Consider the following 26,679-nt stretch of genomic DNA (forward strand, 5'->3'; position numbering starts at 1 on the left):
GCATCTCTCCACTGGCTTTGCCAGCCAGTGGCACTCCCCAGGAAGTCCCAGCACACACAGAGCATGGGATACAGCATATCTGAGGGTGAGATCAATGCTTGTTTTTCTCATTTCACTACAGCCTCAGAAGGCTCTTGCTCCTCAGGACCACTGACCTGAGCACTCCCGACTGCTGCCAGTCGCAGGGCTGCCTTCTCCACTGGAGCCCCCGGCACCGATGGCCGGGTGGAAGTGCTGGTGTCTGTACGCCGCATGGATGACGTGGCTGGAAAAGAGACATTCACTGTGATACAGCAGACACATGCTTGGGTACCCTGGCTAAGCTTGGAATCCACATATGCACATGGGCAGTGACCCAACCAGTGCCAAAGCGGGTCCTCAAACTGCCCCTCTATGGGCAGTTTGGCTCTCTTCCCCTCTATGGTCTCTCTGGCTCCCCACCTGACTTGCTGGGTTCCCTCCTGATGCTCACCCCCAATTCAGCCTGCCCTCCATGGGTGTATCCAGATGAGATCCCCACTGTCTCCACAGCAAGTATCTCAAGAATTAAGTCCCCCGAGTGCCCTATCCATGGCCCACACGGGGCACTGCAGTCATCTTGCTGCCTCCCCAGAGTAAGGAGGGCACTGATGGGAGCTGAGATGAAGCTGCCAGCAAGGCAGGCATCCTCTGTTCCTTCCACAGGGATTTCACGAGAGACCCCATAATAAAATTATGCTATCCCAACACAAAACTTTTGTCAGTGAACTTGGCTCAATCAAGCTAGTAAGTCATCTCTTCTCCCAAAAACACAGCAAAAAGCCATGACCATCAGCTGGTGACAAGCCAGGGGAAATCTGGTCTCACACAGGTGGTGAGTTAAGAGTGAGGAGACAGCAGGTGGCCGTGGTTTTGTTGCTGCTCTCTGACTTGTCATGACACAGTATGTTAGTCCCACTGCTGAGCATTCCTCTCCCACCCCGACTTGGTCACTTCCAGCCGAACCCCAGCATTTTGGAGGCTGCTCTGCTCTCCAGCCCACTGCCTTGCACCCAAGCTGGGCTGCCCCGGCACCTACAGGTGGAGTCGGAGAGGGTGGTGTGTGAGGAGTGCCGGGAGCTGTGCGATGACAGCGACACTCCCTCCCGGCTGGCGTCCTGGCTGCTGCCGCACTGCCTCACATTCAGGTAACTGCTGTGGCTCTGTGGGAAGCAAAGCGCAAGTAGTGAGATCATCAGCAGGAGGAAATGGCTCTGAAAGGCATCTCCACCTCCTTGAGCCCTTGTTTGCAGACAAACCCAGCAGGCTGGGTGCACAGCACTGCGGCACCACACCACCAAACCCTGCTTGCTCTGCCCCTCTTCGTTCACGTGAAAGCCTCCAGGCACACAGGATCCTCACACTCATGCCCTGGGCACCCATCTGATGGCAGTGAGTAGCAGTGGAGGATTGCTCCTCCATGGGGATTGCTGCCCATGGCCTGCACTCTGGTGTGCCAACCTCCTTCTCCCCTGCCCACAGAGCTGTGGGCAACAGGAAATGAGCTTTTGTCATCAGCCTCTTTCTGCCTGATCTCTTCAGGGATGTCACTGCCAGTTGGCTGTGGTGCACTGGGGGGTGGTGGCAGGGGGAATAAATGAAGGTGGCAGGAGGTGGCTACCTGGGGAATAGTTTCATCCATGGAAGAGATGGAGAGAGATAACTGGGAAGGGACAGGGAGGAGTGGCATGGGGATATCAGCCCAAGAGGACCTACAATAAATGTCTCCTGAGGGGGACAGGTACCAGGCAGTATTGAGAGCTGCAATCCCACTCACTGCTTCCTGGGGAGTAGTGGCTCCAGCAGCCTGTTCTAGGCAGAACCTGGGCAGAAGTGGGGAACAGCCTGAGCTCCTATGAAATAATGTCTGAAAGGCAATGAGGCTGATGAAATGACAACTACACAACAATCCACTTGAAATTACTCTGATTGCTGGTCTTATTTGTAAACTATCAAGAGGAGAAAGTTAAAAGTACTGAAAATTACCCTGTTACTTGGGCTGATGTGTGGTGATGCCAGACTGACTCAAGCCATGGAAGTTATTGCTCATGGAAGTTACAGGTCACAATCCTACACTTGATGTGATCCAGCAACTGAGCTGAAATCTAGGTAAGTGTTTCCCTTGCCTTCCCATCTTCATCTGCGTATCAGTGATGAGCTGGCACAAGCAAAACAAGTACCCTGTGGTACTGCCCTATTCTTGGATCCTCTGTGCCTTACTAAGGGTGACAGTACAGCAATCTGGCCTCCAGCTCCAGCTCTACTTCTCTGTTTCTCAGCTGAGGTGGTTTAACCTGTTGTTTGCCTCACGGTCTCAGAAAGATAATAGGGACCAGAACAGAGCAATGCAACTGCTGAATTCACAGTTGTTGCAGAATCAGAGAATACTCAGTGTTAAAGATCATCTAGTTCCAATCCCCCTGCCACGGGCAGGGACATATTTCAGTAGATCAGGCGGTTCAAAGCTCATCCAGCCTGTCCTAAACCAACACGGACAATTTGGAGCCATGTACAAGAAAGCTTCTTAGGGCCTGCCTGAGTCATGACCCAGTTCGAGGCTTGGAATGAGATGGGAGTAAAGAAAATGGAGTAGAAAGAACAGATATTTCCCTAAGATTGGTAAGCTATGACTCAGTTTGGTTTAAACATCTCCTCATTTAACTGTGAAGGAACATGGTACCTTTAGAGAAGAGGATGCCAGTTCAATTGATGACTCTTCGAGACCAAGATCTCGCCTTCTCTCAGCCCGAACTTCTGCATAACTTAAAGAACCCAAAACAAAAAAAGCCAAAAAATTATTTTACAGCTTCTGCGCAGGTAAACTGCCACAAGCGAACAATCATTTTCTAACCTGATGATGATGTACAAGAATCCTTTTTTTTGCATGGTAATTCAGTGATCTCTATGCCAGTGCCTTGGGCAGGACGAGGTCAGATCCCTCCTTCTGAGGGTGCACAGAACTGTGCATGCATCAGGGTTAACATCCTGCATGCCAGTAGACGCTCCGAATAGAAACAGGCAGCTACACAGGTGCAATGTGAGATGCAAGAACCCCTATAAGGTGCCTCTGAAAGTGTATCTTTTCTTTCCTTACTTTTTTCCCTCTGAAATAATGAAATATTTACAATAACAAATGCCACATGATTCACCACTGGGATAAATTGAAGAGGATGTTTCAAAGACTCGCTGAGTGCTCATGGATCGTGAGCACTGAGAGGTGCCAGACTTCAGGGTGATGAAATATTAATGAGCTGCAACCTTCGTGGGAGGCAAGAGAAGTTGAGGAACTGATCTCACTTATATCATCGTGGCAATGAATTTTCCTGAAACAACGTTTTAACTTGTGTGCTTTAGTAACATATTTTAAGCCTTAACTATCTGAGACAGAATTAAACTTCAAAATCTATTTAGGACTACATAGTTCGGTTTAAGAGGCACTGGAAGCAGAAAGAACAAACAAGTTCATGCACAATAAATTCAGTCCTTAAAGTGAAGCTGAATTCCCTGCCGGATGGCAGAAGCAAGACAACTGAGAAGCAATCTCTCTGTGTAACATTTGCTTATGCTAACACTTCATATGTAGTATATACCATAGATCATAGAATCAGAATCAATAGAATTTGGGTTGAAAAGGGCCTTAAAATTTTTCTGGTTCCAAGCCCTCTACTGTGGCAGAACACCTTCCACTAGAAGAGGTTGTTCAGGGCCCCAGCCAACCTGGCCTTGAATACTTCCAGGGATGGGGCAGCCACAGCTTCTCTGGACTTCCAGCGCCTCACCACCCTCACAGGGAAGAATTTCTACCTAAGATCTAATCTAAACCTATCTCTGACAGTTTAAAGCCATTCCCCCTTGTTCTACAACTCCGTAACTCCTTCTCAGGTCTCTTGGAGTTCCCTCAGGCACTGGAAGAGGCTCTAAGGTCTCTCAGGAGCCTTCTCCAGGCTGAACAACCCCAGCTCTCTCTTGGTCTTCAAAGGAGAGATGCTCCAGACCTCTGAGCATCTTCATGGCCCTCCTCTGGCTCACTCCAACAGACCCATATATTTCACATTTACTAGTGTTCGCTCTTCCAGATGTTTGACAGAAAAAGAGGGGGACCAGAAAGAAATTGATTCCTGACAGTAAAAAAACACACAGTGAGCAATAAATTTACTCAAGTTAATAGAGCAAACCAAAAAACAAATAGTGTGTCACTATTTTTTCAAGCCCTTCAGAAAATACATTCTTACTTTTCACATAGGCTTTTTTGAGATAGCTGTTGTAATCCAGCAGGTTCCCCTCCAGAAGGTGCATTCACAGAGCATGCTACACATGCACTGCTTTCCAGCACAGGTTGCAACTCAGCACAAGTAGCTTCCGTCAAGGAGGGGATCTAGGGCTGGATTTGGGTGAGCAATAAGGCCAGCAGGCTAGCAACTAAACTGGCTGCTAAGCCAGCTCAAGTCATAAATATTTAAAGCTCTGGTCAAAAGGTTTTGTAGGAATTATATGATCTCATTCATGCCCAGAAAGATGTCTGATTCCAAACAGCTTTAATTCTTTCTATGGCCATATCATCACTAGGGACAAAAGGGGAATATAACACAATGATATATTTAGCCAAAGGTGGCTTCCAGGCTTCTGGCTCAGTTGCCCAAAAAAAAGAGAGACAGAAAAAAGTTAAGAGGTAAATAAAACACATATTCCATGTCAAAATAGTTTCATGGAATTACATATCATTTCAGTGTGTCAGTAGGCACAGCAAGTATTTAGTTAACATGAAACAGAACTAGAAAAAACAATGGCTGAACACTGAGACATAACACACTGTGAAGAGTTTGGTGCTTGCTCCTACCTAACTACCAGATGAGTGCAAACGATGAACTCGGGTTTGGAGTTCCACTGGTGGTAGGTGATGTAGTAGTGTGTCTGCAGCCATATCCACTGCTGCCCTTTGGTCAGGAACCGATAGTAACAGGACTTTCCTTTTCCAAACTGCATCACTGTTCAACAAAAAGAGAAAGCAATTTATAGCAAACAGGGATTTTATAGAGCAAAGGTAATTAGAAAAAACATTCAGTCCCAGACCCCTTGCACAGACTGGGGCAGTGCTAAAATGGTTCTTGAGCTTTTTTAACAAGACATGTTTACATGTACTCACAACCATGTACTCAGCTCTTGTTTGGGGTCATTCCTGCTGACTTTCAGGAGTGCCCTTTGCTATTTTGAGATTTCGTTTATAATTGATATAACTGTATAACTAGCTACATTCTTATAACTTATGGGTTCCCTGAAATAAGCATAAATAACATTAATTAAACAAATTATTTGCCTTTCATGGGTACATGAGAATGCATTTCAAAGACTGAAGATATGAAGTAAGAATCCTAATAATGGCAAAAAACAACAAGATAGTGGGATTTTAACTAAGAATTTTCTTCCAAAACCTGGCCTACTCCAACCCAGTATGTATTATCAGGCTATGTCCAGAAAAATCTCAGGTGCTATAATATAACTGCAAAATAATAAGGGGAACTATGTTAAATAGCCACAGTAATTGTTCCAGACTGCTGGGAGTACAAGATGAAACATGCTCACTTGAAATATGCACAATTAATGCAAAGCAAAATACAAACTTGGTTTAAACAAACCCATTTCACTTGACAGTAGGCAAGATGTCTGCCCAAAGTGTCAACATGACAAACAGGAATTTAGCAAGCCACACTAACCCAAGTTGTTTTTTACTCACCTGCACACCTCTATTTTGTTAAAATATCAGGAATGCCTTCTTTAGCGATCCCATTAACAGTGATGGGCTTTAGATGAAACAGAGATTTTCTGGCTAACATGACATGCTGTGGATCCCTCAATTCCTAGTCCCAGCAGACATGTCCTGAAGCAACTTCTCTAAGTCACTTTGCCAGCACTTTACTTTGTTTCCCTGTGCAGTAAAATGAAAAGATCCTTTCCTAAAGGTGTGTGGTGCAAATATTCTTCTAATAGGTAAGATGAATGCCTGGATGATAGAGATGTAGAATATAAACCATCAAATTGATTCTCTGCTGAATGGTCTGACCCACTCTCAATACAGTTTGTGTCTATACCAAACTGCACATGCATTACCAAAAGGCCACTGTCTGGTTAAATATCTCACTTGTATCTGAATCTTTTGATTGAGTCTTTTAAGCACTAAGCACTAAGAAGTACTGTACTTGAGAGCAGTGAAAATACTCTGTTAATATTCCCATCTACACTTTTGCTGAATTTGACACAACTTGTGTGTCCCCCTGTCACAGCTTCCTCTATGTGCTCCAGCCAGGCAACCCACTTTCCTGGCAGCTGCTGTACCAGTGCTTTGCCTGGACAGGGAAGAGAAGCAGCAGGGAAGTGGAGCAGGGAAACTTGACACACAGAGAAGTACTTTTCCCCATTCTCTTCCAGGTCCCTCAGCTCCTCATATATGTAAGTGGTAAAGGGTTTGTGGTAGAGATGAGGGTGGTTTGCAGCTCAGAGATGGGTTTTCTCCAGTGGGCTGTGGGGTTTCTTGTTGGTGTTTCTTAGTCCCAGCATCATGCTGCTCTGCATCTCAGGGCAATTACAGCATCCTGCTTGCTCCACGCTGGGGTGTCCTTTTTTCCTTTTGACAAAACACTCTCCTTTCAAGTGGAGATAGCAGAGAGACAGTGTCCCCATCCAGAAAACTGTAATATTTCTTAGCAAAATACCTGATTACCTAGATGCATTTTGCAAAGTATGTAGTTACTTTTCATTGTAGTGCTTGGTGATGCAAAACCACCAAAGGATGCACATAGCTCTGGCTCAATGTTTCAGTCTGAAATGCACCCAATAAAATGGAAAAATCTGTGTCTTGGGGATAAAGCATCTCACATCTGGTAGGAACTGCACACTGATTAAATGTAGCCATCTGCAAACACTTTCTGCCTTTCCTCACTTTAGCTCCAGCCCTCAGCAGGACATGGTTCTTCAGCATTGGGGTGCACTGCTGTGGAAATCTCCTTCAACCGCACACTACTTCTCCTTGCACAAAAATAAACTTCATGGACCTGTGGTGTTCACACATAAGCCTGAACTTGACTCTTCTGCTTTGTTGTTTTCCTTTCACATCAACCAAACATGAGCCATCTTCACCCACAGGGAAACTGTTCAGCACTTTTGTATGTAAAATAATTCTGAATCTCAGAAGCATTTTACTAATGAGGGATACAACACCTAATTGTACAGGCAGGTAAACCAAATGATGCTCTCAAAAGGTGTTTTGGTGAGCTGAGCCTCCTGGCTAACTCTGGAGCCCAGGGGATGGTAAGACCCCATGAATTGTGACAAATCAACAAAACTTGCAGGGCAGAGGGGGAATAGTTCTGACTCCCAATCTTTTAATCTCATTTCACTCTGAGACAACCTGTGCTCAAACAAAGTATCTCCCAATTTAGGAAAACTGCACAAACAGTTCCTGATCTGAGTAAATTCTGCAGATTTCAACCTCCCAGGTAAGTGTCAGCTGTGACAGTCTGTCATGGGGAGAGTTCCCGCATGCCCCTGAAAGAAGAAGCCTTTTGCAATGATAGTTAAAGGTTTTGCACAACTGACAAAGGAGATCAGAGACAGACACATTGCAGAGGCAGGGAAACTTACAGTGTTCATGGCACCTAGCAAGAAGCTCCAGGTCATCTGCATGGTAGTAATCATATCCCGACGTTCCCAGAACCTCAAATGGTAAATATCCTATAATAGGTGGAGCCCTAGAAAGGAAGCAAAGGGCAGGGAGTGAGCAGAAAACCTGCCACTTTGACATCCTGGCAGATAAGCTGTGATACCAGCAACAAACACCTTGTTTATTCACTTGGCAGGGAAATCTGGAGTAGATTTTCATATAGGCAATGGTGTATTTTCATATACAAACAAAAAGACAGTGAGGGAGAGGTAAAAATTGAGAAAATTAAAAGGTGTGTGTTTACTGTTTCACAGCCTATTCATTACGTGGGTGTAGAGAAAGGCATGTACACATGTGAGTGACTCAATTCATTAAGGATGCTTGAGACACAGCTTGAGAAATGCTATGCCTGATACTGCACATAACAACTTGGAGCTAGAATAAAATTATTCAGTAGATTGGATGTAAGTGTCGTTTCGGTAGTAACTGTAGAAGAGAGAATAAGTGGGAAGCTGCAGTGTGTGTCAGGACCAGCTTGGGAAAAAGTAATTGCACCGCTGGAAATGCTTGGGAAGCTATAGCCAACAAAACTTCTGTGCTGGTAGTACACTGAAAGTAGCAATAGGCATAGGGCTGATTTAGGGTTGTTTTTTGCTTTGGGTGGTAGAGAAGAAATTGATGAACACATTGCCATGACTTAACTCACTATTCCATTATCAATTTTGGGTACTCCTTTTTCTATGCAAAACATGAGATTTTTTTATAGCAAGTATCCTGACACAGCCTTCACTGGAGGCTGATAGCTTATGATTATAAAACAACACTGAAATGTGGGGAGAAAACCAGTGCTTTGTCTCTGCTCCCTGTATTAGCATGTCACTCTCCATCTCCCAGCACTCAGGTACACTCCTGTCTGCACCAACTCAAGCACTCAGAGAGGCAGGACCTGTGCTAATTTGGCTCCATCTGTTTGTTCTGGCTGCAAGATGTGCTGACAGTGCTCACCTGCCAAGTTCAATGTGGTTCTCAGGAACAGGGAAAAATGGTAAACAACTCAAAATGGGACAGGCTGAAGGCAATGGTGCCTATCAAACCTGCCTCTTCTGCTGCGCCTCTCCTGGTGAGTTGAGTGCTCTTAGGGAAGAAGGCCATGAAGTGGCAAAGGCTATGAGAAAAAAGTTATTTCAGTGTATTACATGTGGGTTTGGGTGGATCAGTCCTGAGTTTCTTGGTTATTACTGTGTGAAGCTCCACATTTGTACTCTAGAGAGACATGGTGGGCGTAAGTTATTCAGCCACAGAGAGCCCAGGCAAGTCTATAACCTCCCTCCTCCCTACAGCTGGGGGCAGTCTGGCACCAAATGGGCAATGGAAGAAGAAGGACGATCTAGGGATCTGCTCAACAGCAGTCCCAAGAGGACCAAGATGTGAGCAGGAGCTCCTGAGTCCCAGCACAAGGGGTTAGCTGGGAGATCCAGACCTCCACTTGACAGCAAATCCCTTGAAACAGAGTGCACTGAGCACAGAGTAGTCTCTGCCACAATACAGCTTTATTTATTCAAGCAACTTCACGGCACTCTGTTCCTTTTCTTCATGTGACCCAGATTTCTCTTAATGATGATACTATGTTTATTTATTAAAGTGTCTTTCCTTGCTGTCTCTTTGGCAGAATGCATCACTGTTTCTCCTATTTTTAATTACATGCTTATATTCAAGGCAATGTCTTTCCGATGCACATCAGATAAACATTTAAGATGATCAGGAAAGTATTATGTTTTTCTGAATATTACCAGAGCTCTTCATAAGAGAAAGCAACCACAAAATGCTCCTCATTTGTCATTTAACAAGGAGATGCCTTGCGGAGTAATTTTAAAGTGTCTTGTTAGCTTAAGCTTCAGTCCTGATATCTGCAACTTGCTGTGCAAATGCACAGTCTTCAGAGATCCTTTTTGGGTGCAGTCTTTTAATAAATTAAGGGAAAATAAGAACAGTACCACAGTCCAGAAGAGAAACAGATCATTATCAAAGCTGATGGGTTTTTCTTCCTCTACCCATACTTACATATAGACCCAGAATACAGATTTTTCCTATTTTTCTCATGTTCATCCAGATCTATGGAATGTTTTATTGCATCTATCTTTACTCTGATTTCAATTGTGATCATGACAGCAAAGGTCCTGATTCCAGCTCCTGTTGGGTACCCTCTGCTCCTGCTGATGGCACACCTCAGTGTCAGGCAGCCTGTGGTGATGCAAATCAGCAAGAAAATATTTCCCAGTGTCCTGCAGATTTGTACTGGAGAGAGCTTGGAATCAGTGATTAAATGAGACAACTCTCACGATCTGGGTCTGAGCTCACTGCTTGCTTCTGGGTTTGTAGCAAACTCTGCCTCAACATTTGCATCATCTTAATTTCCTCTCAGTAACAATGGCTTCCTTGCTGGGGATATCAGTGGGCCTGGAGTATCTCCAAGTGCCTAGCACAGAAATTCCTCTCTGAGTCATAGCCCAGATTCATCAAAAGACTCTTTGACAAGTTTCAAAGTCACTCCTACTCACCTTTTTCACAGGAGCTGCTGGGACACAGCCCTGTGGAAAAGCAGCTCACTTAATCAGTGAGGTGAGAGGCTTAGGGCTCTTTTACAAATCTTAACGTTAATCAGCTGATTCTAAAAATGTGCATTATCAGACAGGCCAATTAAAGTCTAACAAAGTCACTCCAGCAAGATCTCATCTGAATTAATAATTATCTGACTGTCCCAAACCAAGCATAATCAACTGTAGGGCTGTCGCAGGGTCAGTTCCTCCATGCTTCAAGGTATGATGTGAGGCACACACCTTGTGTTCTATAAAAATGAAAGTTATTATTCATTTTTATTTGCTCTCTCTCTTTCTTGCTCTAAATGTGCAGATGGTATTTAGATTTTTTCCTCACCAATATCTTTTTTCCTTAGAACCTTATTTACTAGTCTTCTGTTTTTAGTAATGACTACCTTTGCACAGCTCACAAGGGGAGCTTATGTGCTTATGCACATATGTCAAACACAGAGAAGTAAAAGAGTGAATAAAACCCTCCAGCTTCTTTTGAAGAAAATTAATCCTAAATAGCTTAATAAACTGGTTCCAGTATGTTTCATTGTCCTGGGGTACAATGCAAAAATGTGTATTCTATCACCATCTGTTAAAATGTGGGAGGGGTGGTGATCCTTATCTCTGTGGGAGATATCCTCTGCTGATGTGCCATCTGATAAGATGGGGGGATGACCATCGTTATCTTTTCACAACCCATCCCTCCTCCAGAAGATATATTCTGTTAATGGGCCATTAAGTCCTATTGTGTGACTGATAAGATTACATCATCCCATTGGGAGATGCCCCAACCAGGGGCAGGGGCCAAGCCTTCCCTACCTAGATAAAAAACTGGGGTTTGGGACCCGAGGGCAGACCTTTCTACTGGATCCCAGAGGAAAGTCGGACCTTTTTCCACATCATTGCTGGATCTTCGGAGGAAAACTGCACCTTCTACAGGAGCACTGCTTCAACTGAACCACATCTGTCATCCAGGAGGACTGCAGCCACCATTTATACGGACTGCTACCAACACCCTGACTGACAGGGTGTCAGGTTGTATTTCTGACTGTGTTGGTGGTTGTTTCTTTTATATTATTGCATGTATTTTATTTTTTTCTCTTTTCTCCTATTAAATTGTATTACTGACTTGGAGTCTCGCACTGGTTTTACTTTCAAACCAACACATTCATTCACAAAGCTGAATTCAAAGCCCACCATATTTCATTGTCAAAAATTAACCTACAATTAAATAATAAAATCCACCGTTTTTTATTTTATTTTGAGAAATTTTGTCATTTCTTAAGGTGAAAAGTCAAGAGTTTATTGACACAGAAAAAGATTTACAAGGATTCCTGGAAGCTGTAGCTGTAAAACAGAGGAGTTAAACCAATATGGGGAATGTATTGGGACCCACACTGCTCACTTTCAATGACTTATTATCCTGGTTAGGAGATTAGACATTTTTCTAGACATTTTCCATGGTTTCTTAGTAGCCTAAAATATGGAAAATAGTGAAACATTTACGGATGCCTAACAGCTAAGCTCAGAGTACTGCTACTTAATAAGTAGCATTTAATTAGAACTATTCAATTTGGAATCTCAGGCAACAGGTATACAGTTTTCTATTTTTAAACTACAGTTTATTTATTCTTCAGTGACTAAACCCAAATCTCTTACCTGTGGTCCAAAAATAAAAACTTCCATTCTAAACTATGCCTCGATGTAAATTCTTCACATGGCTCTTCAATGTTGCAGAGCTCCTGCAAAATAGTGGGCACGTTCAGACATTTAATTCTACGAAATGACAAAAGGAGCCTGCTATCAAAACCTAGGATGCATCTTGTTGATATAATAAACCATAGCAAAATACAGTGCTTTTAAAGTACTTGACTTATTTTCCTCTAAGGAATGTGTAAGACTTGTTTTACACATGCAGGAACTGATGAAAAATGGTTGAATAGTTTACCTTGAGCTGAATTTCAGAGCTAAGATAAATAGTCAGTCTCATCTTGCACTCTCTAGGAAAAATTCCCCAGCTTTTTGCAAATACTGGTATTTGAAGATGGATGACAGCTCCAGGTCCATACTCTAACTAAGCTGGCTAATGCCCTCTTGAGCAAGCAGCACCTAGGGCTGTTATCCCTGTCATCAGTGCACAGTGCCATGGGACATTTACAGACCAGCAGGAAGAGGCCATGACACATGTTTTCAATGTTTCAAGATACAGATGGCTTCCTTATACAAAGGAGTGGTGGATGCACGTCTTGAAGGCCGCAAATTCCCAAGTGGTGTAGCTGGTCCTGGAGCTTCCCAGGCTCCCCTTCTGAGACACCCCATCACAAAACCACCTCTTCTCAAAAGCAGCTCCCACTTTATACCTTAGCTTTCCAAAATACACACTTATGTTATCTCCCACTCCCAGCTACAGCCATGTCCTCTCTCCTCTACTAACCCTGTGCATAAGTAACCTGTGCTGCTGACCCTGCTCCTGGCAGTGCCACAACACCGGCAGCAGCTTCCGCACCCCAGGGCAGAAGTGGCTGCACAGAGCTCACCTTTAAGAACTGTGGCGTGACAAGACGAACAGTTGCTACCAAGCAAATCTGCTCCTCCGTGGCTGACCTGAAAGCTCGTGCAATAGCTGACTCAAAGCCATTACAGGAGGATGTAGGCACTAGAAACAATGAGACAATTTATTTAAGAAGAGGAGGAAGGAGCGCTTTGTTCTCATGTTAAGACAGGTACAGTGACTGATGAAACCCAAACAACAAACTCCTACCCACAGGGTGATGCCACACTGATCCACGCTGATGTTATTTAAAGCATGACCCTTTAGGCTCCAAGTTACACGGCTATAACCACCTACTCATGGCTTGCAGGGGAGCTTTGCAAGACAGCTCTGAGCAGCTCACAGTCTCCTTGTCAGCCTTTCTCCAGGCCAACATTTGCAAGATTCAGGATTTTACAGGCACCTCAAAGTACTTCATCTCTGTAAAGTGTCATTTCACTGCCACAAGTGAAACAGAACACTGTATTTTACTGGCTATTTGAATAAGTAGGCTGCTTTAAAACCGGCAGTGGGTCAAACAGGCACTTTCAGTCTGGTATCTGCTTTAGGCACAACATGCAGGAGAGCGCACTCTTCTGATCAACAAATTCCCCACCACTTTTGTACGAAAAATATATACAATGTATGCACAGTTCATTCCATCCCTGACAATTACAGGGCATTTTCAGCAGAAACAAAGCCTTTAAAATGCTACAGATCAAGACAATTTAAAGGAGAGAGGTGGAGAGATAAAAGATAGGCTGGAACAGTAACTTACCATGAGTAAAATATTTAAAATCCACTACAAATTTCACATATTCATACATCAGAGGTTCATTTGGATCTAAGCTGCCTCTTGCAAAATGGCAACAGAACTCTATTTGTTTTTCCACTGAAATGAGAGAAAGAGAGGGATACACAGACAATGTTATTCGAAGTCTGCAAAGCAGTTGCATGGTATTGCAGTACTCTACTCTGGCACTGCTCAGTGGAACCTTGACCCAAAAGGTCACTGAAAACACCCTAAGCTTTCCATTAACAGTGGAGGGCACTGTGCCTAGCTCTAATCCAGTTTTCTGCCCCAAATCTGAACTCTATGGATTAGACCACACGGCCTTCAGCCATAGGGAAACCATCTCCTGGGCACAGCATCATCAGACTGCTCAGAGCATCAGCAGGCTGCTCAGCCCCCACTCATGCATATGGGGCAGCAGGGAGGGGAGCTCAGTGCTGCTTTGTGGCCTTGCCAAATCCCCTGAGAAATGGGCAGGGGCTCAGCACAGGCTTAATAAAATACAGGTGTTAGGAAGATGCTGCTGCCTGCTCTGGTCCTGGGGACGTTTTCTGCAGGAAAGGGACATGGGACAGCAGCCAGCAGTACCGATCCAGATAGACTGTTCAGACAGAAAGCCTGTTGCTTAAGTTACATTAGGGCTTCTCTTGTGTCCTGAGACATGCAAGCTTCCTAAGGAATAATGGCTCTGCCAAAACCGTTTGGGATTTCTCTAATTTTTTTTTCCTTTGAGCTCTCACTCCTTTCTCAGGCTTAGTCTAGCATCCACCTGGGGGAAAGGATCTACCATCCAAGGCACAAAACAGATGGTAAAACAAAGACTGTCCTAATTGAAGAGCAAGTACTGGGACCACATAGGAACATTAGAGATGTGATGCACTAAAACCCACAAATGCAGCAAAACTGAAGTGGCAGGCAAGAGCATTAAATAGCTGTAGAGCTCTGTGCAGACTTCCCCAGGTGCTGTTTACCTTTGGCAAATTTCTCTGACCGACAGACAAGAGCAGAACTTACCATTTAGAAAATCAGCTGCAACAGGATCTGTCATGAGCACATGTGGAGAAAGGAGCTTGTACACCTCGCTCTGCTCCCCATCAGGCAGAAAGTTTAATATATTTTGGTCCACCAAATCTGACTGATACAAAAGAATGCTTTGTCATGTTCAGCAGTACAGCCTGACAAAATCACATGCCTTTTCACCCCTCAGCAGAGCACAGACGCAGCCAGTCTGGCCTTGGATGCCTACGACAAGGAAGCCCAGTCAATCCGCAGATGGATCTAGGGCAGAATATAACCCTTAGACTATTTTACCCCAGGATTACTATCTATTTGCAAAAGGCTGAATGAGTCCCAGAGGTTTCCCTTCAGTTCAAACAGATATAGGCTGGAGAAGAAACCCTAGTATCATGGGACTATAATACGATAAGAAGTTAAACTTTTTTTTTGAAAGCATGCCACGAAAGAGGGAGAGCTCCTCCCTACATCCTTTATTTGTCTTCTAAGCTGAACATCTGGCAAAATCAGCTTGACCTGCAAGTGATTCAGTGCTCATCAACCCACATATCCTGACTAAGGGGTTCTACCAAAATGTCAGCACAGATTTGTTCTTTGCATAAATGACATTCTGGTAACTGTGTGCTTGAATTTGCCAGCATCGTTGGTGCTTCATGCTTGGCACCAGATGAAGAGAAGAATGTTTTTGAGGGGCCAAGCTGAAATTTCTGCACATGACAACTAACTGGTTTCTAGAAGTTCTCCCAGAAAACTCTGAGGCCACGCATTTGTTACTAAATACTATGGGCTCAAAGTAGAAAAACCCAATGGCATTCGAAGAGCATAGATTGAGATCTGAAATAATATTTACATTATCTAAGAAGAGCTTCAGCACGGATTTCACAACCATAAGATTTTTCATTAGCCTAGTGGATCAAACACCTTCCAAACCTTTAGATGTATAGCCAAGTGATGAGCTATGAGTAGTACAGTGATTTTGCATTGTTGGGGTTTTTTTAAAATAACTCAGACCCTGGGAGAGAATCTGTTATTCACAGGAACTTGAGAAACTGCACAAGAGTTTATTGGTTGACCTCCCACCCACAGTCAGTTGCCTCTTTGGTTGGACAAAACCAATCCCCAGCCCTGTACTGACTGATTTACATTAAGGAGGGGAATGAGCCTTCAATGTATTTCATAGTCAGAACTTACCGGTAAGTGTCCTAGCAGAGACGAAACACTATCAGATACATAAATAATAATCCCATCAGTTGTAAGAGCAATGAGAAAGCCATCTAGTGCCTAATGATAACAGGCAGAAAAAAAAAAGAGAAAAAAAACAAAACAGAATTATGCAAGGGAAAAAAAAGTTAGACTAATTGATTCATTAGTGATGCTTCTAGCAGCTTAAACTTAGAAGAAATTAATCCAAGAAATGACAGTTCAATGTGGAAAAATAAAAATTACACATGCTGTCTAATTCAACATTCTTTTTATATTCTTATTTTCTCATTCTCATTATTACTAAATTGACTTGTATTTTTCACCCAGTGAGTATTTATTTAACATGAAGAGAGACAGTGATGCTTAGAATTTCAACACCCACATAATCCTGCTGACTTCAGTCACTTCATTATGTGTTCTGAATTACATAACAGTTGACAAACTCAATGTCTAAGGAGATGTCAGATATCATCATGGCAAACCCAGAAATGTGGATGGATAGATGAACGGATAAGCAGAGACAGAAAAATTACAGAATTATGTATTTTTAGCAGTTTGCTGGCAATATGAAGAAGATCTAAAGCCTTCTTTATTTTGCTTAAAGCACTGATTTGTAAGGCAAGTGACAAAATAATTTCAAGGCTTGTTTTTTTCCCCTTTCTCATTCACAGTGGTTTCCGTCCCTTTAACTCTGCCCCAGAGTTGAAGTTCTCCGTCCCTTTTAAATTACCGTCTGTGCTTTTCTCCTTTGGATGTTATGTTCTCCCTATTCTTCACAATATCGCCTTGTACCATTTATGCAGTGCCTGTCCTTATTCTTCTCTAACATCAAGATCTGGGAGGTTTAATAGTTGGTCAGCACTGTGCACAAAGCCAGCTCTTCTAAAGATACTGTTATGCTGCTCTGCAGCTTAGCTACAGGGAGCCAAAGATACAGTATTCACCATCTCCCCCACCTCACTGCCAGACTCTGCTCAAATTGAGTCCTCTCTGGAAAAAATCCACTGATTTTAAGCAAACTGTTCAATGGTCTACCAGAGTCCAGCAAGCCAGCAGTTATTATAGGGCTTGCTCTCCCCCACCACTTCCAGTCTAAGGGGAGAATTTGTTTTGATTCAGCTGAACAAGCTAGCTTGTTTGGCAAGAGAGATTCCCAAAAGAATGAACAGACTTTTCCAGAGAGGTGAGTCATGACATCCTGATGAAAAGCAATAACTAAGACACAGCAGCACCTCCTAGCTCATGCCCACCATACACCCTTTTTTTGGTGGGGCGAAGAGCAGTAGCTGCCCATGCAGGTTAAGAGATGCTCCCACTGGAGGAGCATGCAGCACAAACTCAGAGCCGCATCCTTAAGAGGGGAGAAATGTAGGCTTGGGGGATGTTTCTAGATCGGCAAAGCATTTTAGAGGTGGGAGTATAAGAGCTGTTTTCCTGAATGCACTTAAAGGCAATCAAGCAGAAGAGGCAGCACTCCCATCAAGAGGACAGCAGCGCACAGGCAGCTGCTACAGAGGCAGCACAGGTGGTGCTGCCTGGCTAATGAAATGTGGGAGGAAGAGAGCTGCTCTGCTTTTTTCAGGTCCTTTCAAGTTTTTCCTAAAACCGCCAGCTCTTGTGGCTCTTCTGAGAAAAGGAAATTCTCTTTTTCCTCTCTCACCAGGCCAAATCTGGGCCAAATCAGTCTTGATTCCCATACAAAAAGCCATTTATCTTTAAGAGGAAGCAATCTTATTTTTAATTCTGTGTCTGCAAAGCATTTAGTACAATATTGGTCTCTGTCAGATTTGTATTGAATGTGCCAGTAGAGATGAAACCATTAACATGGGACCTATAGGTGAAAAAGAACTATATCCCTGAACTAGTCCACTGACCTTATTATTTCTCACTAATCTATTTAATTTCTTCTTACCTCTAACATCAACTGGGTGAACTCCTCGTTGCTAAGAAATGAAGGTTTCCAGTCTTGTCTAATTTGACAGGCTTCTGTCTGTGCTGTGATTTCTTAAAAAGAAAATATCAAAAAAGCACCATGACTCAGACTACTTGGATTTTTTTTTCATTTTCAAGTAACATTAGATTTTTTCTAAGAGGCTGTTAGAGGAATCATCCTCATATCATTCTTCACACAGAGCCTTCTTGCATGCAACAGTCATTTTCCACGCCATCATGATACAAATGCATTAGAAATCAAGACAGGAAAAAGGAGACATTTTGGGTGGCCTGAAGATAACATTAAAAAAATTAAGATCAATAGGCTAATTTTAGAATAGTAGAGCATCCCTGTGAGCAAAGGGTGTCTGCAATTCTGAAGCTGTTTCACAGGCTGCTCTTGTGAGTGCCCAGGCAGTAGGACAGGCTTATCATCTCCTAATCCAAGAGACCTGGCAAGATGGCATAGAATCCCCTCTCCCCTGACTTTTGTAATGGGTGCTGTTCCTCAGCTTTTCCCTCCCCATATTCTGTTTGAGAGTGCACAAAGCAGGCCAGGGGATGTGGAGGCCAGTGAGGGTATCCACAGAAAAAAGCATAAACCACTGCATCTTTTAAAATCTATGTTTAACTGATCAGCAATGCATTCAGCTCTAGTCCATCTCCTGAGGCCAACTGCTGTGCCTTATTCTTCCCCTCACTTAGGCTCATGTCCTCCCTAGGTGGCTGAGATGCTTGGGAAAAACAGCTTGCATTTTCTGAGTGGAAACTGGCTGCTGGGCAGATGCAGAGCCAGCACACTCCTGTACCTTTCTGTTTCTGTAGGAAGTCAATGGTCCTTTGCAGTATTGTGGACTTATCCATCTTGAGAGGGTGGCCGTGGCCCTGCAGCATCGTGCAAAGCTCTTTAATGAGGACATTGAACTGGTCTCTCCTCTTTTTCTCAGATTTGTTGCGTGATGCCCTGGGCAACAAAAACATAAATGCCACTAAGCAGAATGAAGGACTTACAGCACAAACCAGGACAAGGTGATCTGCCCTGCCCCAGCAAAACACTTTAAAGACCATATCCTTACATACATTTCAGCAGTAGTTCCCACTGTTTCAAAAGCCCTGATAGTGAAGGTGTTATGGGAGAAATTCCTCCAGTAAGAGAAAAGTATGTTCACGCATGATCATGTTTTGCTCACTTAATTTTTATGCATTTCTGTTTTGCAGTTAGTACACACATATATAAACATCAAAATGTGAAGGATTTCTCTAATTTGTGCTTGCAAAAGGAGCTTATCAATAGTGCTTATCAAGAGCCAGCATTATGCAGAGGCAACTGAACTGCAGAACAAAATCTTGTATGTGGCCTTGAAAATCTACTGCTGTGATATATGAAACTGGGAATGTTAAGAGTCTGGCTGCAGAACTACAACTGTTTTCAGTTTTTAGTTCACAAATTAAGAATATTTATTAGGCTTTCCTCTTCCATAAAAAACAATAAAGGAGAAAGCAAATCCATTCAGTTTCTTCCAAAGTGTTCTTTCCAAAGCTTATATCTGAGATAACACTTCATACAACCTCTTCCAGTAGTAATTAATTTGCTTTACGAGTGTATTCATGATGATACATACTTCCTGTGATCTAGACTGAGGGTGGTATGCAGAAAGCATTTCCATTCATATTCAGGAGTGCATTTGGATGTTCTCAGATCCAGCGTTCATGTTCACAGCCATCTCTGCTTTGGCACTCATGTACAATGACTAAATAGAACTGAGCCAAGTGCTTCTCTGAGAGGAGACCAACTCAGACCTGTGCTAAAGCAGGACTGCTAAGGCAACTCTACCCCAGGTGGGCAGTACTGCTTGATGGCAATAAAATCACAGGTTAGGAATCCTGCTTCAAGATAATAAATAGCCATGGGATAGCACGAGATCCTAAAGGCACAGCAGTGTAATTTACGGACCACTCAGCCAGATAACTCATTGTAGGGGTGGCCAAACTCTGTGAGAAGCCTGAACAGTGACTTAAATTATGCTGCTTGTGGTCAGCTATACACAGCCTGTAAACTGTGTGGTAGCTTTGCCTCTGACATCAGTGGAGTCAAGTTCATTGTCAAGCACTGGACAACACAGCATTTACAATTCACCTCTAGGAGTACATACAGTCATACCTCTTTGCCCTGTCCTTCTCATCTTCATCCATCAGTTCGTTTACACAACACAGGGCTCTGCAAGAAGACAGAAATACATACTGAGACATATTCCCTGATCTTGCTAAGAATGTCAAAACATGGAGCATAGTGGTTTGTACTGAAAGACCTCCTGGATGTTTCAATCTTCCTTTTCCCAAATTCCACTCTTGGTATGTCTTTCCTTGCTTGTTCAGTCAGCTACTGAGGCATGAGAAGTGAGACTGCTCCTACATGCCCAAACATCCAGCTACAACAACAGGACTTCAAAAGGGAAAGATCTAAAAGCTAGCAGCCCCTCAGCCTGCCTTTGTCCTGCCCTTTGAGCCAGGATAGGGAATCCTGCTGAAGCACCCATCTCTGCACAGGAATCAGCATCTTCCTGGCAAATGGAAGAGAGAAATCTCACCTGGTGTCTGGACCAGGCAGCAGGACAGCTGGTCCTGTTCTAGGAAATCAGATAGGTTACTGGTTGATTTCAGTCACCACCTGCCCTGCTTGAAACATAGCTGAGATTTACAGTGGTAAGGCATGGGAGAAGGAGAGACAGACAGACAGACAGACAGACAGAAAGAAAGAAAGAAAGAAAGAAAGAAAGAAAGAAAGAAAGAAAGAAAGAAAGAAAGAAAGAAAGAAAGAAAGAAAGAAAGAAAGAAAGAGAAAGAAACTGTGCTAATCCCATAAAGGATTAGTATTAGGCAACAGCAGCATATTATCAGGATATCTAAAATATGATATGATAGACAGGTTCATCCAGAGCATTCTGCAGCCAATGACTGCTGCTTGCACTGGTGGACTTCTCACACATCATCTGAGCTGTGTCTTGGGATTCAATTTAAAACATCCAAGGCTTCAATTTAAAATATCCTCACCTAGCACTAACCAGGGAAGGAGAACAGGTGGCAACAACTCTCAGTAAGGACACAGTACTCTCAAGCCCCATTAAATGATGAGAAATTCAACACAAGGGTAATTTCTTCACTGGTGACTTGTTTTCTGTGACTCAGATGGGCTCAGTCTGAGGGACAGAGAGGCAGGGAGGTACAGGTTAGGCAGCTGCTGTCACTCCACATTGCCCAGGTTAGCTCTACTGGATTGCACACCCTCAGACACCTGATACCTCCAAAGAGGAAATTGTTCCTATCCCCACCATCAGAACCAAGCTGCCCCACATCTCCAGTGAGCACTTTCCCTGCAAAACACCCCATGCTACCCAGAACTCAAGGGGCATTTTTCAGTAGGTACATCCAAAAGATTTTCTCTGTTTAGAGACTACTTCAAACTCAAACAACTTGGTAGCTACAAAAACACAACAAAACAGAACCACCCACAACTCTCAGGAAGTCAAAGATGATGCTCACAGCAATAGCTACAAAATTTTATCCTTCCTTCCCTGCTCCAGGGCAATGATCTCCCTCCCTGCAGATGACCCAGGCAGAAGAAACTATGAATTATGTTGTTATCAATGTACTCCATAGAGAGGGAGTGGTTCTCACTGCCTGAGTCACCAAAAGCTACAAGCCAAATTAGACATTACCTGTTCTATTCCTCAGATTCATCAGTCCGGACTGACAGAGTGGGATTATCACTTCTTATCACCAAGTACATAGAGACGGAGAGAAATTAATCCTGGAAGGAAAAGAAAGTCCAGTTAAAACAGTTGCAGGCAACATTTAGCCTAGACAGCTGCAATCACTTCAAGCTGAGAAAAGTCTACTACCACAAATTAGAAACATTCTCAAGTATGACTGATGAAAGCTCAGCAAAGCCTCCAGCAATGGGAACTGGACCAAGTTCTCAGACTCCTGGCTCTGTAGGCACCACCTACTGCCACAAAAGCACCTGGGAAGGCCAATGTAACCTCTCATGTCCAGAAAGCTGTCTGACCCAGCAGGGTGGCAGAATGACCCTACTGGCTTAGAGCCACTGAGGATCAACTGGAGTTCTTCCAAAGTATGACAGATTACCTAGTGTGCTGTGAAAACCAGAAGTATGAGTGTACCTCATCTAGCAAATCTTGCAACCAAAACCTCCTTCAAGACAAACATGATCAGCAGAAGTCAGCACAAGCCACAACCACCCACCTGTGAATGGACTCAAGGCCTTCCCTTAATACTTGCTACTGATGGGACACACATATTCTAGGGAAAATATCATGTAACTCCTGACACCCTCAGCGAAGCTGCAACTGGGAACACCATCTGCACAGCAAACTTAAATTCAGTGGAATTCAGTGCTCTGTCTCTGTTCTCACATCAGTGGTATCCTGGTCAAGTGACACACTTTTATTCCAGTTCAAAAGGAGCGTGTGATCTTATTTGTTACCCTATTGAGCTAAGGCTCTTATCACTGCTGCTCATCCCTCAGCGTTGTTCTATCAAAATCACACAGTTGTTTCTTCTCTAGAAGAATGACCCCTACAGAAGATCTGGTGACTGGGGAAAAGTTCAGAGATATATATTGGTATAAAGAAATGTCTTTTTAAAGCAATAGGTTAAATTATAAAAAATGCCTGTGGATACACAGAAAGATCTATAAAAATTTTTCAGGGAATGTTCTTTGTATGCAGACTTGATGATGCAAAAATTCAGCCAAAGGAAAAGGATTTTTTCCAAGCCTGGAGTGGAAAGCATTATTTCAAAGAAAGTGTATTGTATGGAAACTTTGTTGACAGGTTGTCTAACAGCTGAAAGCTCCCAGGAAGACTGGTGGGTTTTCTGCCTCATTAGAATGGTTGGCCTCCTACTCAGGTGGAATAGCAGCAAGTTGAGGAAAGGTGTTTGGCCACCAAGAGCATCAACAGTCCAGCTAATGCTCACTGAGCCTAAACTGGGAAATGAAACCTGGATTCTCCAGTCTTCAGGAAGAGCTACCACTCTGCTGCAGTACAGCAGATGTGAGCTGCCAGGGGCAGAGGAAAGAGGCTTCCAAATGAATGTGAGCAATGCCCTCAGCCAACAGCAGACTTGGAGGAGCTCACAGAATAAATGGCCATTAAAGAATTCACAGGCCTAGCCACCCAGAGCAGCTTTTTGCATGAGGCAGCAGGATGGTGAGCTAGAAGAAGTCTTAGTAGAAGACACCTAAGGACAAAATAATCTTAACTGGATTAAGCACTTCAGGACTGCATTTAGCTAAGTGCTTTTTGTCTTGTTATAAGACAGAGATAAATATAGTAACCAGAATACTTAAGAATAGTTTCATAAAGGTTGTATACACTCCTCATCCACTTAAGGCACTTAGCACTACAGACAGCAGTATGTCTGCAGGTTAAGAGTATTTTAAAAAGATCCAGATAGAATCTCTTTGACCTTAACTGCATTAACCAGAGGGATCAAAATTTATTTATTACCTCCTGAAAATCCCCTTCTGTAACACTTTGAGAAAGGGATCTCTGAACTCTGTGGGCAAGTAAAGTGGAAACCTGTCAGTGCTGCTGGCATTGTTTCTCATCCCACCTACAACAGGAGAGGACCAGCTTTCTCACAAAGCAGTGCACATCTATCACTGCTTAATGCCCTCTATAAAGGAAAATTATTTTTTTCTTCCTTTGTACAGGGAATCTCAAAAGCCACTCATAGCATTTTAAGGGTACATTATACTTCAGACTTTTCAAATATCACAGTATTTGATGTTGTTTCCAGGGTTACAGAAAGGGTAATGCAGCCAAATGACAGCCTTAAGAAGACAAATGGACTTTGCAGACAACAACTAATAGTTAAAGCATGATTCCATGCTATCTGCTATATTTTGGCACATTTTTTACTGAAGAGAGAATGGCAGAAGGAATTTTCTGTTTTGCAGAACTATCTGACTTCAGGAGCTATCTAAAACTGCAAACCTGTGAGTAAAGAAAATGTTTATTTATTGACTCGCTGCAAACCATCAAAATATTAACATTACCTTAGGATAATTCTTAATGGAATGTCAGACTTGTGTCCTGAAACCAACAGTTCCTATAAACGTTTCATTAGAGGTCAGATTTTAGTTATTTGGTTATGTCACTTATGGCAAGGCAAAGATATTTCCATGAGAGATACTGCCCATTTCTTTGAGATCAGCAATGAATAAAGTTTTCATTCATCACCTAAAAGTGTCCCTGAACCCATATGATTTGATTGCTTTTCCCAGCTATAACAAATGGTCTAATGAAAAACATTGTCTATGCATAAGAACTTTGTTCTGTTTGTATTTAAGTTTTCATAGAATTTTGCATTAAAGTAACATATGGCAGTTAGGAAGTCTTCAAATCTAAACAGTATGAAACATTTTAATTATGGAATTGTGCTATGCTAATAATTTCCACAGACTTTTCATGCAATGAATTCACCAAAGAGCCCTCAATTACAAGATGCAGCACTTTGTAGCACGATGCAGTCACAAATAAGAGAGATGGCGCATTCTCCAGCAATATGATTTATATGTCAGTGTGTCAACGTTTCATTATTCTTGAGGCAACAGGAGGGTACGACTGTGCTTAGCAGAAAAACAGCTGATTTCCTTTTTAAAAGGCAGAATTTAACCTCTTCAGTAAAGTGGTACTGGTTCAACTATAAGACGCTTATGAAAATGGCATTTGAAAAACCAAAGAGGGGCTGAATCCCTGTTTGTTTAGCACAGGAAGGATCAGCATCTCTGCTGATGCCCAGCAGCCCTGAAGTCCTGGTCCCACTGCCGGTGCTGTGTCACTCATCACTGCTGGTGCCGTGCTCCTGGCCATCGTCCTGTCTCACAGAGGCAGATTTTTGCTCCAATATCACAGCGAATGGGCAAGAGCAGCAGCGATAGCTTGGCACAGCTGTGGCATTCCCATTTGCCACAGCATCCCACAGGGCACGGTCTCACCACTAATGTGTCAACAACCCAGCATGAAGGCATCACACAGAAACACAAAGACTAAACCAGGTGTGCAAAGGACCTGCATATCTGTGTTATCTGATCTGCTTGCTTATTTTTTTCTGCCTCTATTTCACCCTCTTCCTTTCCCTGCCATGTCTTGCCTTCTGTTGTCCTTCACTCTTTTCTGCCCTTCTCTCACTTATCCCTCATACTTAACATCCATTGGATCACAATGAGAGAATTGGATCTCTCTTGAACACGGTTTCTCTCCATCTTGTTGTTTCTTGTATCACCTGCCTTCATCTTTCCATTGCTTTTTCTTCTCCATGTTCTTTCCTCTTCTCAAAAGAGAAAACATGTACAACGAGCTCAGTTTTGACAATCACCCAGCCATTTCACTGTGGGAACTTGGCTTGCCCAGGTCTGAGGCACACATGACTAACAGGTTCTCTTCAGGGACACAGTGCCTGAGGAATCATGCTAGAGTTTTGGCTCCAATGGCACCTACGTCCAGCTCCAGGAGCACTGGGTCCTGTCCTGCCTGACAGCCCCCAATCCCAGTTTTAGACCCTCCCTGGAGGAACTGGGATCTCCCTCAGGTAAGTGGCAGAGCTGTGCAGCTCCAAGCTTCACAGAAACACCACTCTACATCCACAGGGTGGCTGAAGGAAGTGGTCCAGCAGAGTGCACCCATCCACAGCAGCAACACACTCTGGAACTCTTTGGGAGTACTATGACTGTACCTGTATTTTCACACAGCATCTTTATTTACCAGAACATGGGTGATGGTGGTCAGTGGGGGAGGGAACCAAATATTCTGAGTTTCCCCTTTGTTAATCTGCCAGAAGTGGACCTTTTTGTCCATCTGTTGCATCTCAATGCACTTACTTATCTACAGCATACTCTCCCCTAATTTATTGAGCTCTAAATTTAGCTTGTTACCTGCTGCAGATTTATGATTACATTCATTATAGCAGTAACAGCTTCAGACAGAAGCTAAAAAGTGTCCAAAGAAAATGGATTATACAAAACAATTACACCATAAAAAAGGCTGTAACAGAACACTATGATTCAGCACAAAAGTGAAATGAAAGAACAGTCGTGATATGTTGGGGATTTTTTGTGGTTTATTTTTTTCTTTTTTTGATTGTTATTTTTTTAAACTAACATATGGTGCTTCTGAAAAAAGAAAGGAGGAAAAGGATTAAAAACTGACAGATACTTGAAAAGATGATTACTGGAACATTTTATTCTCTAAAATTTTTGTCAGATCCTGGAGAAAATAGCTAGCCAAGTTTGCTCTGTTCTAGCAAATTGCTGATCCTTGCAGGGTAAAGATATGACACTGTAGAATATTATTCAAAATGCTTCTGGGGTTTCTGTAAAAAGAAGAGCATGCAACTTATTAATTCTACCAATTTGTCTAATGGCCCCTTAAAATTCCCAAAACATGGCAAAAAGCAGAATGTTAACTCACAACCCTAAGAAATACAAAACTCTACTTTTGGTACAAGCAGCGTAGGATAAGAACACATATGCAAATAACATTTCTTCTGCAGTCTTGGGTGAATACCTGTGTTCATTTATTGCCATTCAGTTACTACAGGAAAGGTATGTATGTTGTAGTATGAAATGATGATATCCAACCTATAAACAATTCTTTACCATACCTGACTCAGACAAAGAGCCAAATAATCCTCAAATAATAACATGGCTTTTGCTCATGTAGGATGAGAGCAAAGGTAGAAAGGTAGTTGTTCACAGTCAATCCCTCAGCAGCAGTTGACATTGTGTGTTTTCAGGGGACTACTTCCAGGAAAGGTACATAGAGCTAAAGAGAAGGCAGAAATATCGAAAAGGAATGGCCAAAATTCTTTTGAATAGAAGTTCTCCAAAACTTCCAGCTCTTTAAAGCTCAGGTTCTGTTCC

At 43.0% G+C, this 26,679-nt stretch overlaps 1 protein-coding gene across 6 annotated transcripts in view; it reads right to left on the reverse strand.

Annotated features, from left to right (window-relative positions):
* PASD1 (PAS domain containing repressor 1) overlaps positions 1-26,679 on the reverse strand; it is a 115,160-nt gene that overhangs the window by 11,224 nt on the left and 77,257 nt on the right. For 5 of the 6 annotated variants that reach the window (XM_088173436.1, XM_088173432.1, XM_014881534.2 and 2 more), the window contains exons 2-15: positions 21,449-21,540; positions 19,894-19,950; positions 18,542-18,696; positions 17,713-17,804; positions 15,789-15,878; positions 14,598-14,718; positions 13,569-13,682; positions 12,798-12,916; positions 11,920-12,002; positions 7,654-7,760; positions 4,856-5,003; positions 2,699-2,780; positions 1,058-1,181; positions 156-265 (exon numbers count right to left, since the gene is read on the reverse strand). In XM_088173436.1, coding sequence (XP_088029562.1) covers positions 156-265; positions 1,058-1,181; positions 2,699-2,780; positions 4,856-5,003; positions 7,654-7,760; positions 11,920-12,002; positions 12,798-12,916; positions 13,569-13,682; positions 14,598-14,718; positions 15,789-15,878; positions 17,713-17,804; positions 18,542-18,696; positions 19,894-19,925 — 1,377 coding nt within the window. In that variant the 5' untranslated portion in view covers positions 19,926-19,950; positions 21,449-21,540. Of the gene's footprint in view, positions 1-155; positions 266-1,057; positions 1,182-2,698; positions 2,781-4,855; positions 5,004-7,653; positions 7,761-11,919; positions 12,003-12,797; positions 12,917-13,568; positions 13,683-14,597; positions 14,719-15,788; positions 15,879-17,712; positions 17,805-18,541; positions 18,697-19,893; positions 19,951-21,448; positions 21,541-26,679 lie in introns of those variants that run through there. The other variant, XM_088173435.1, reaches the window with a different exon arrangement.

This window comes from Sturnus vulgaris, chromosome 14 (assembly GCF_052056855.1).
Source record: "Sturnus vulgaris isolate bStuVul1 chromosome 14, bStuVul1.hap1, whole genome shotgun sequence".
NCBI classification, from domain to species: domain Eukaryota; kingdom Metazoa; phylum Chordata; class Aves; order Passeriformes; family Sturnidae; genus Sturnus; species Sturnus vulgaris.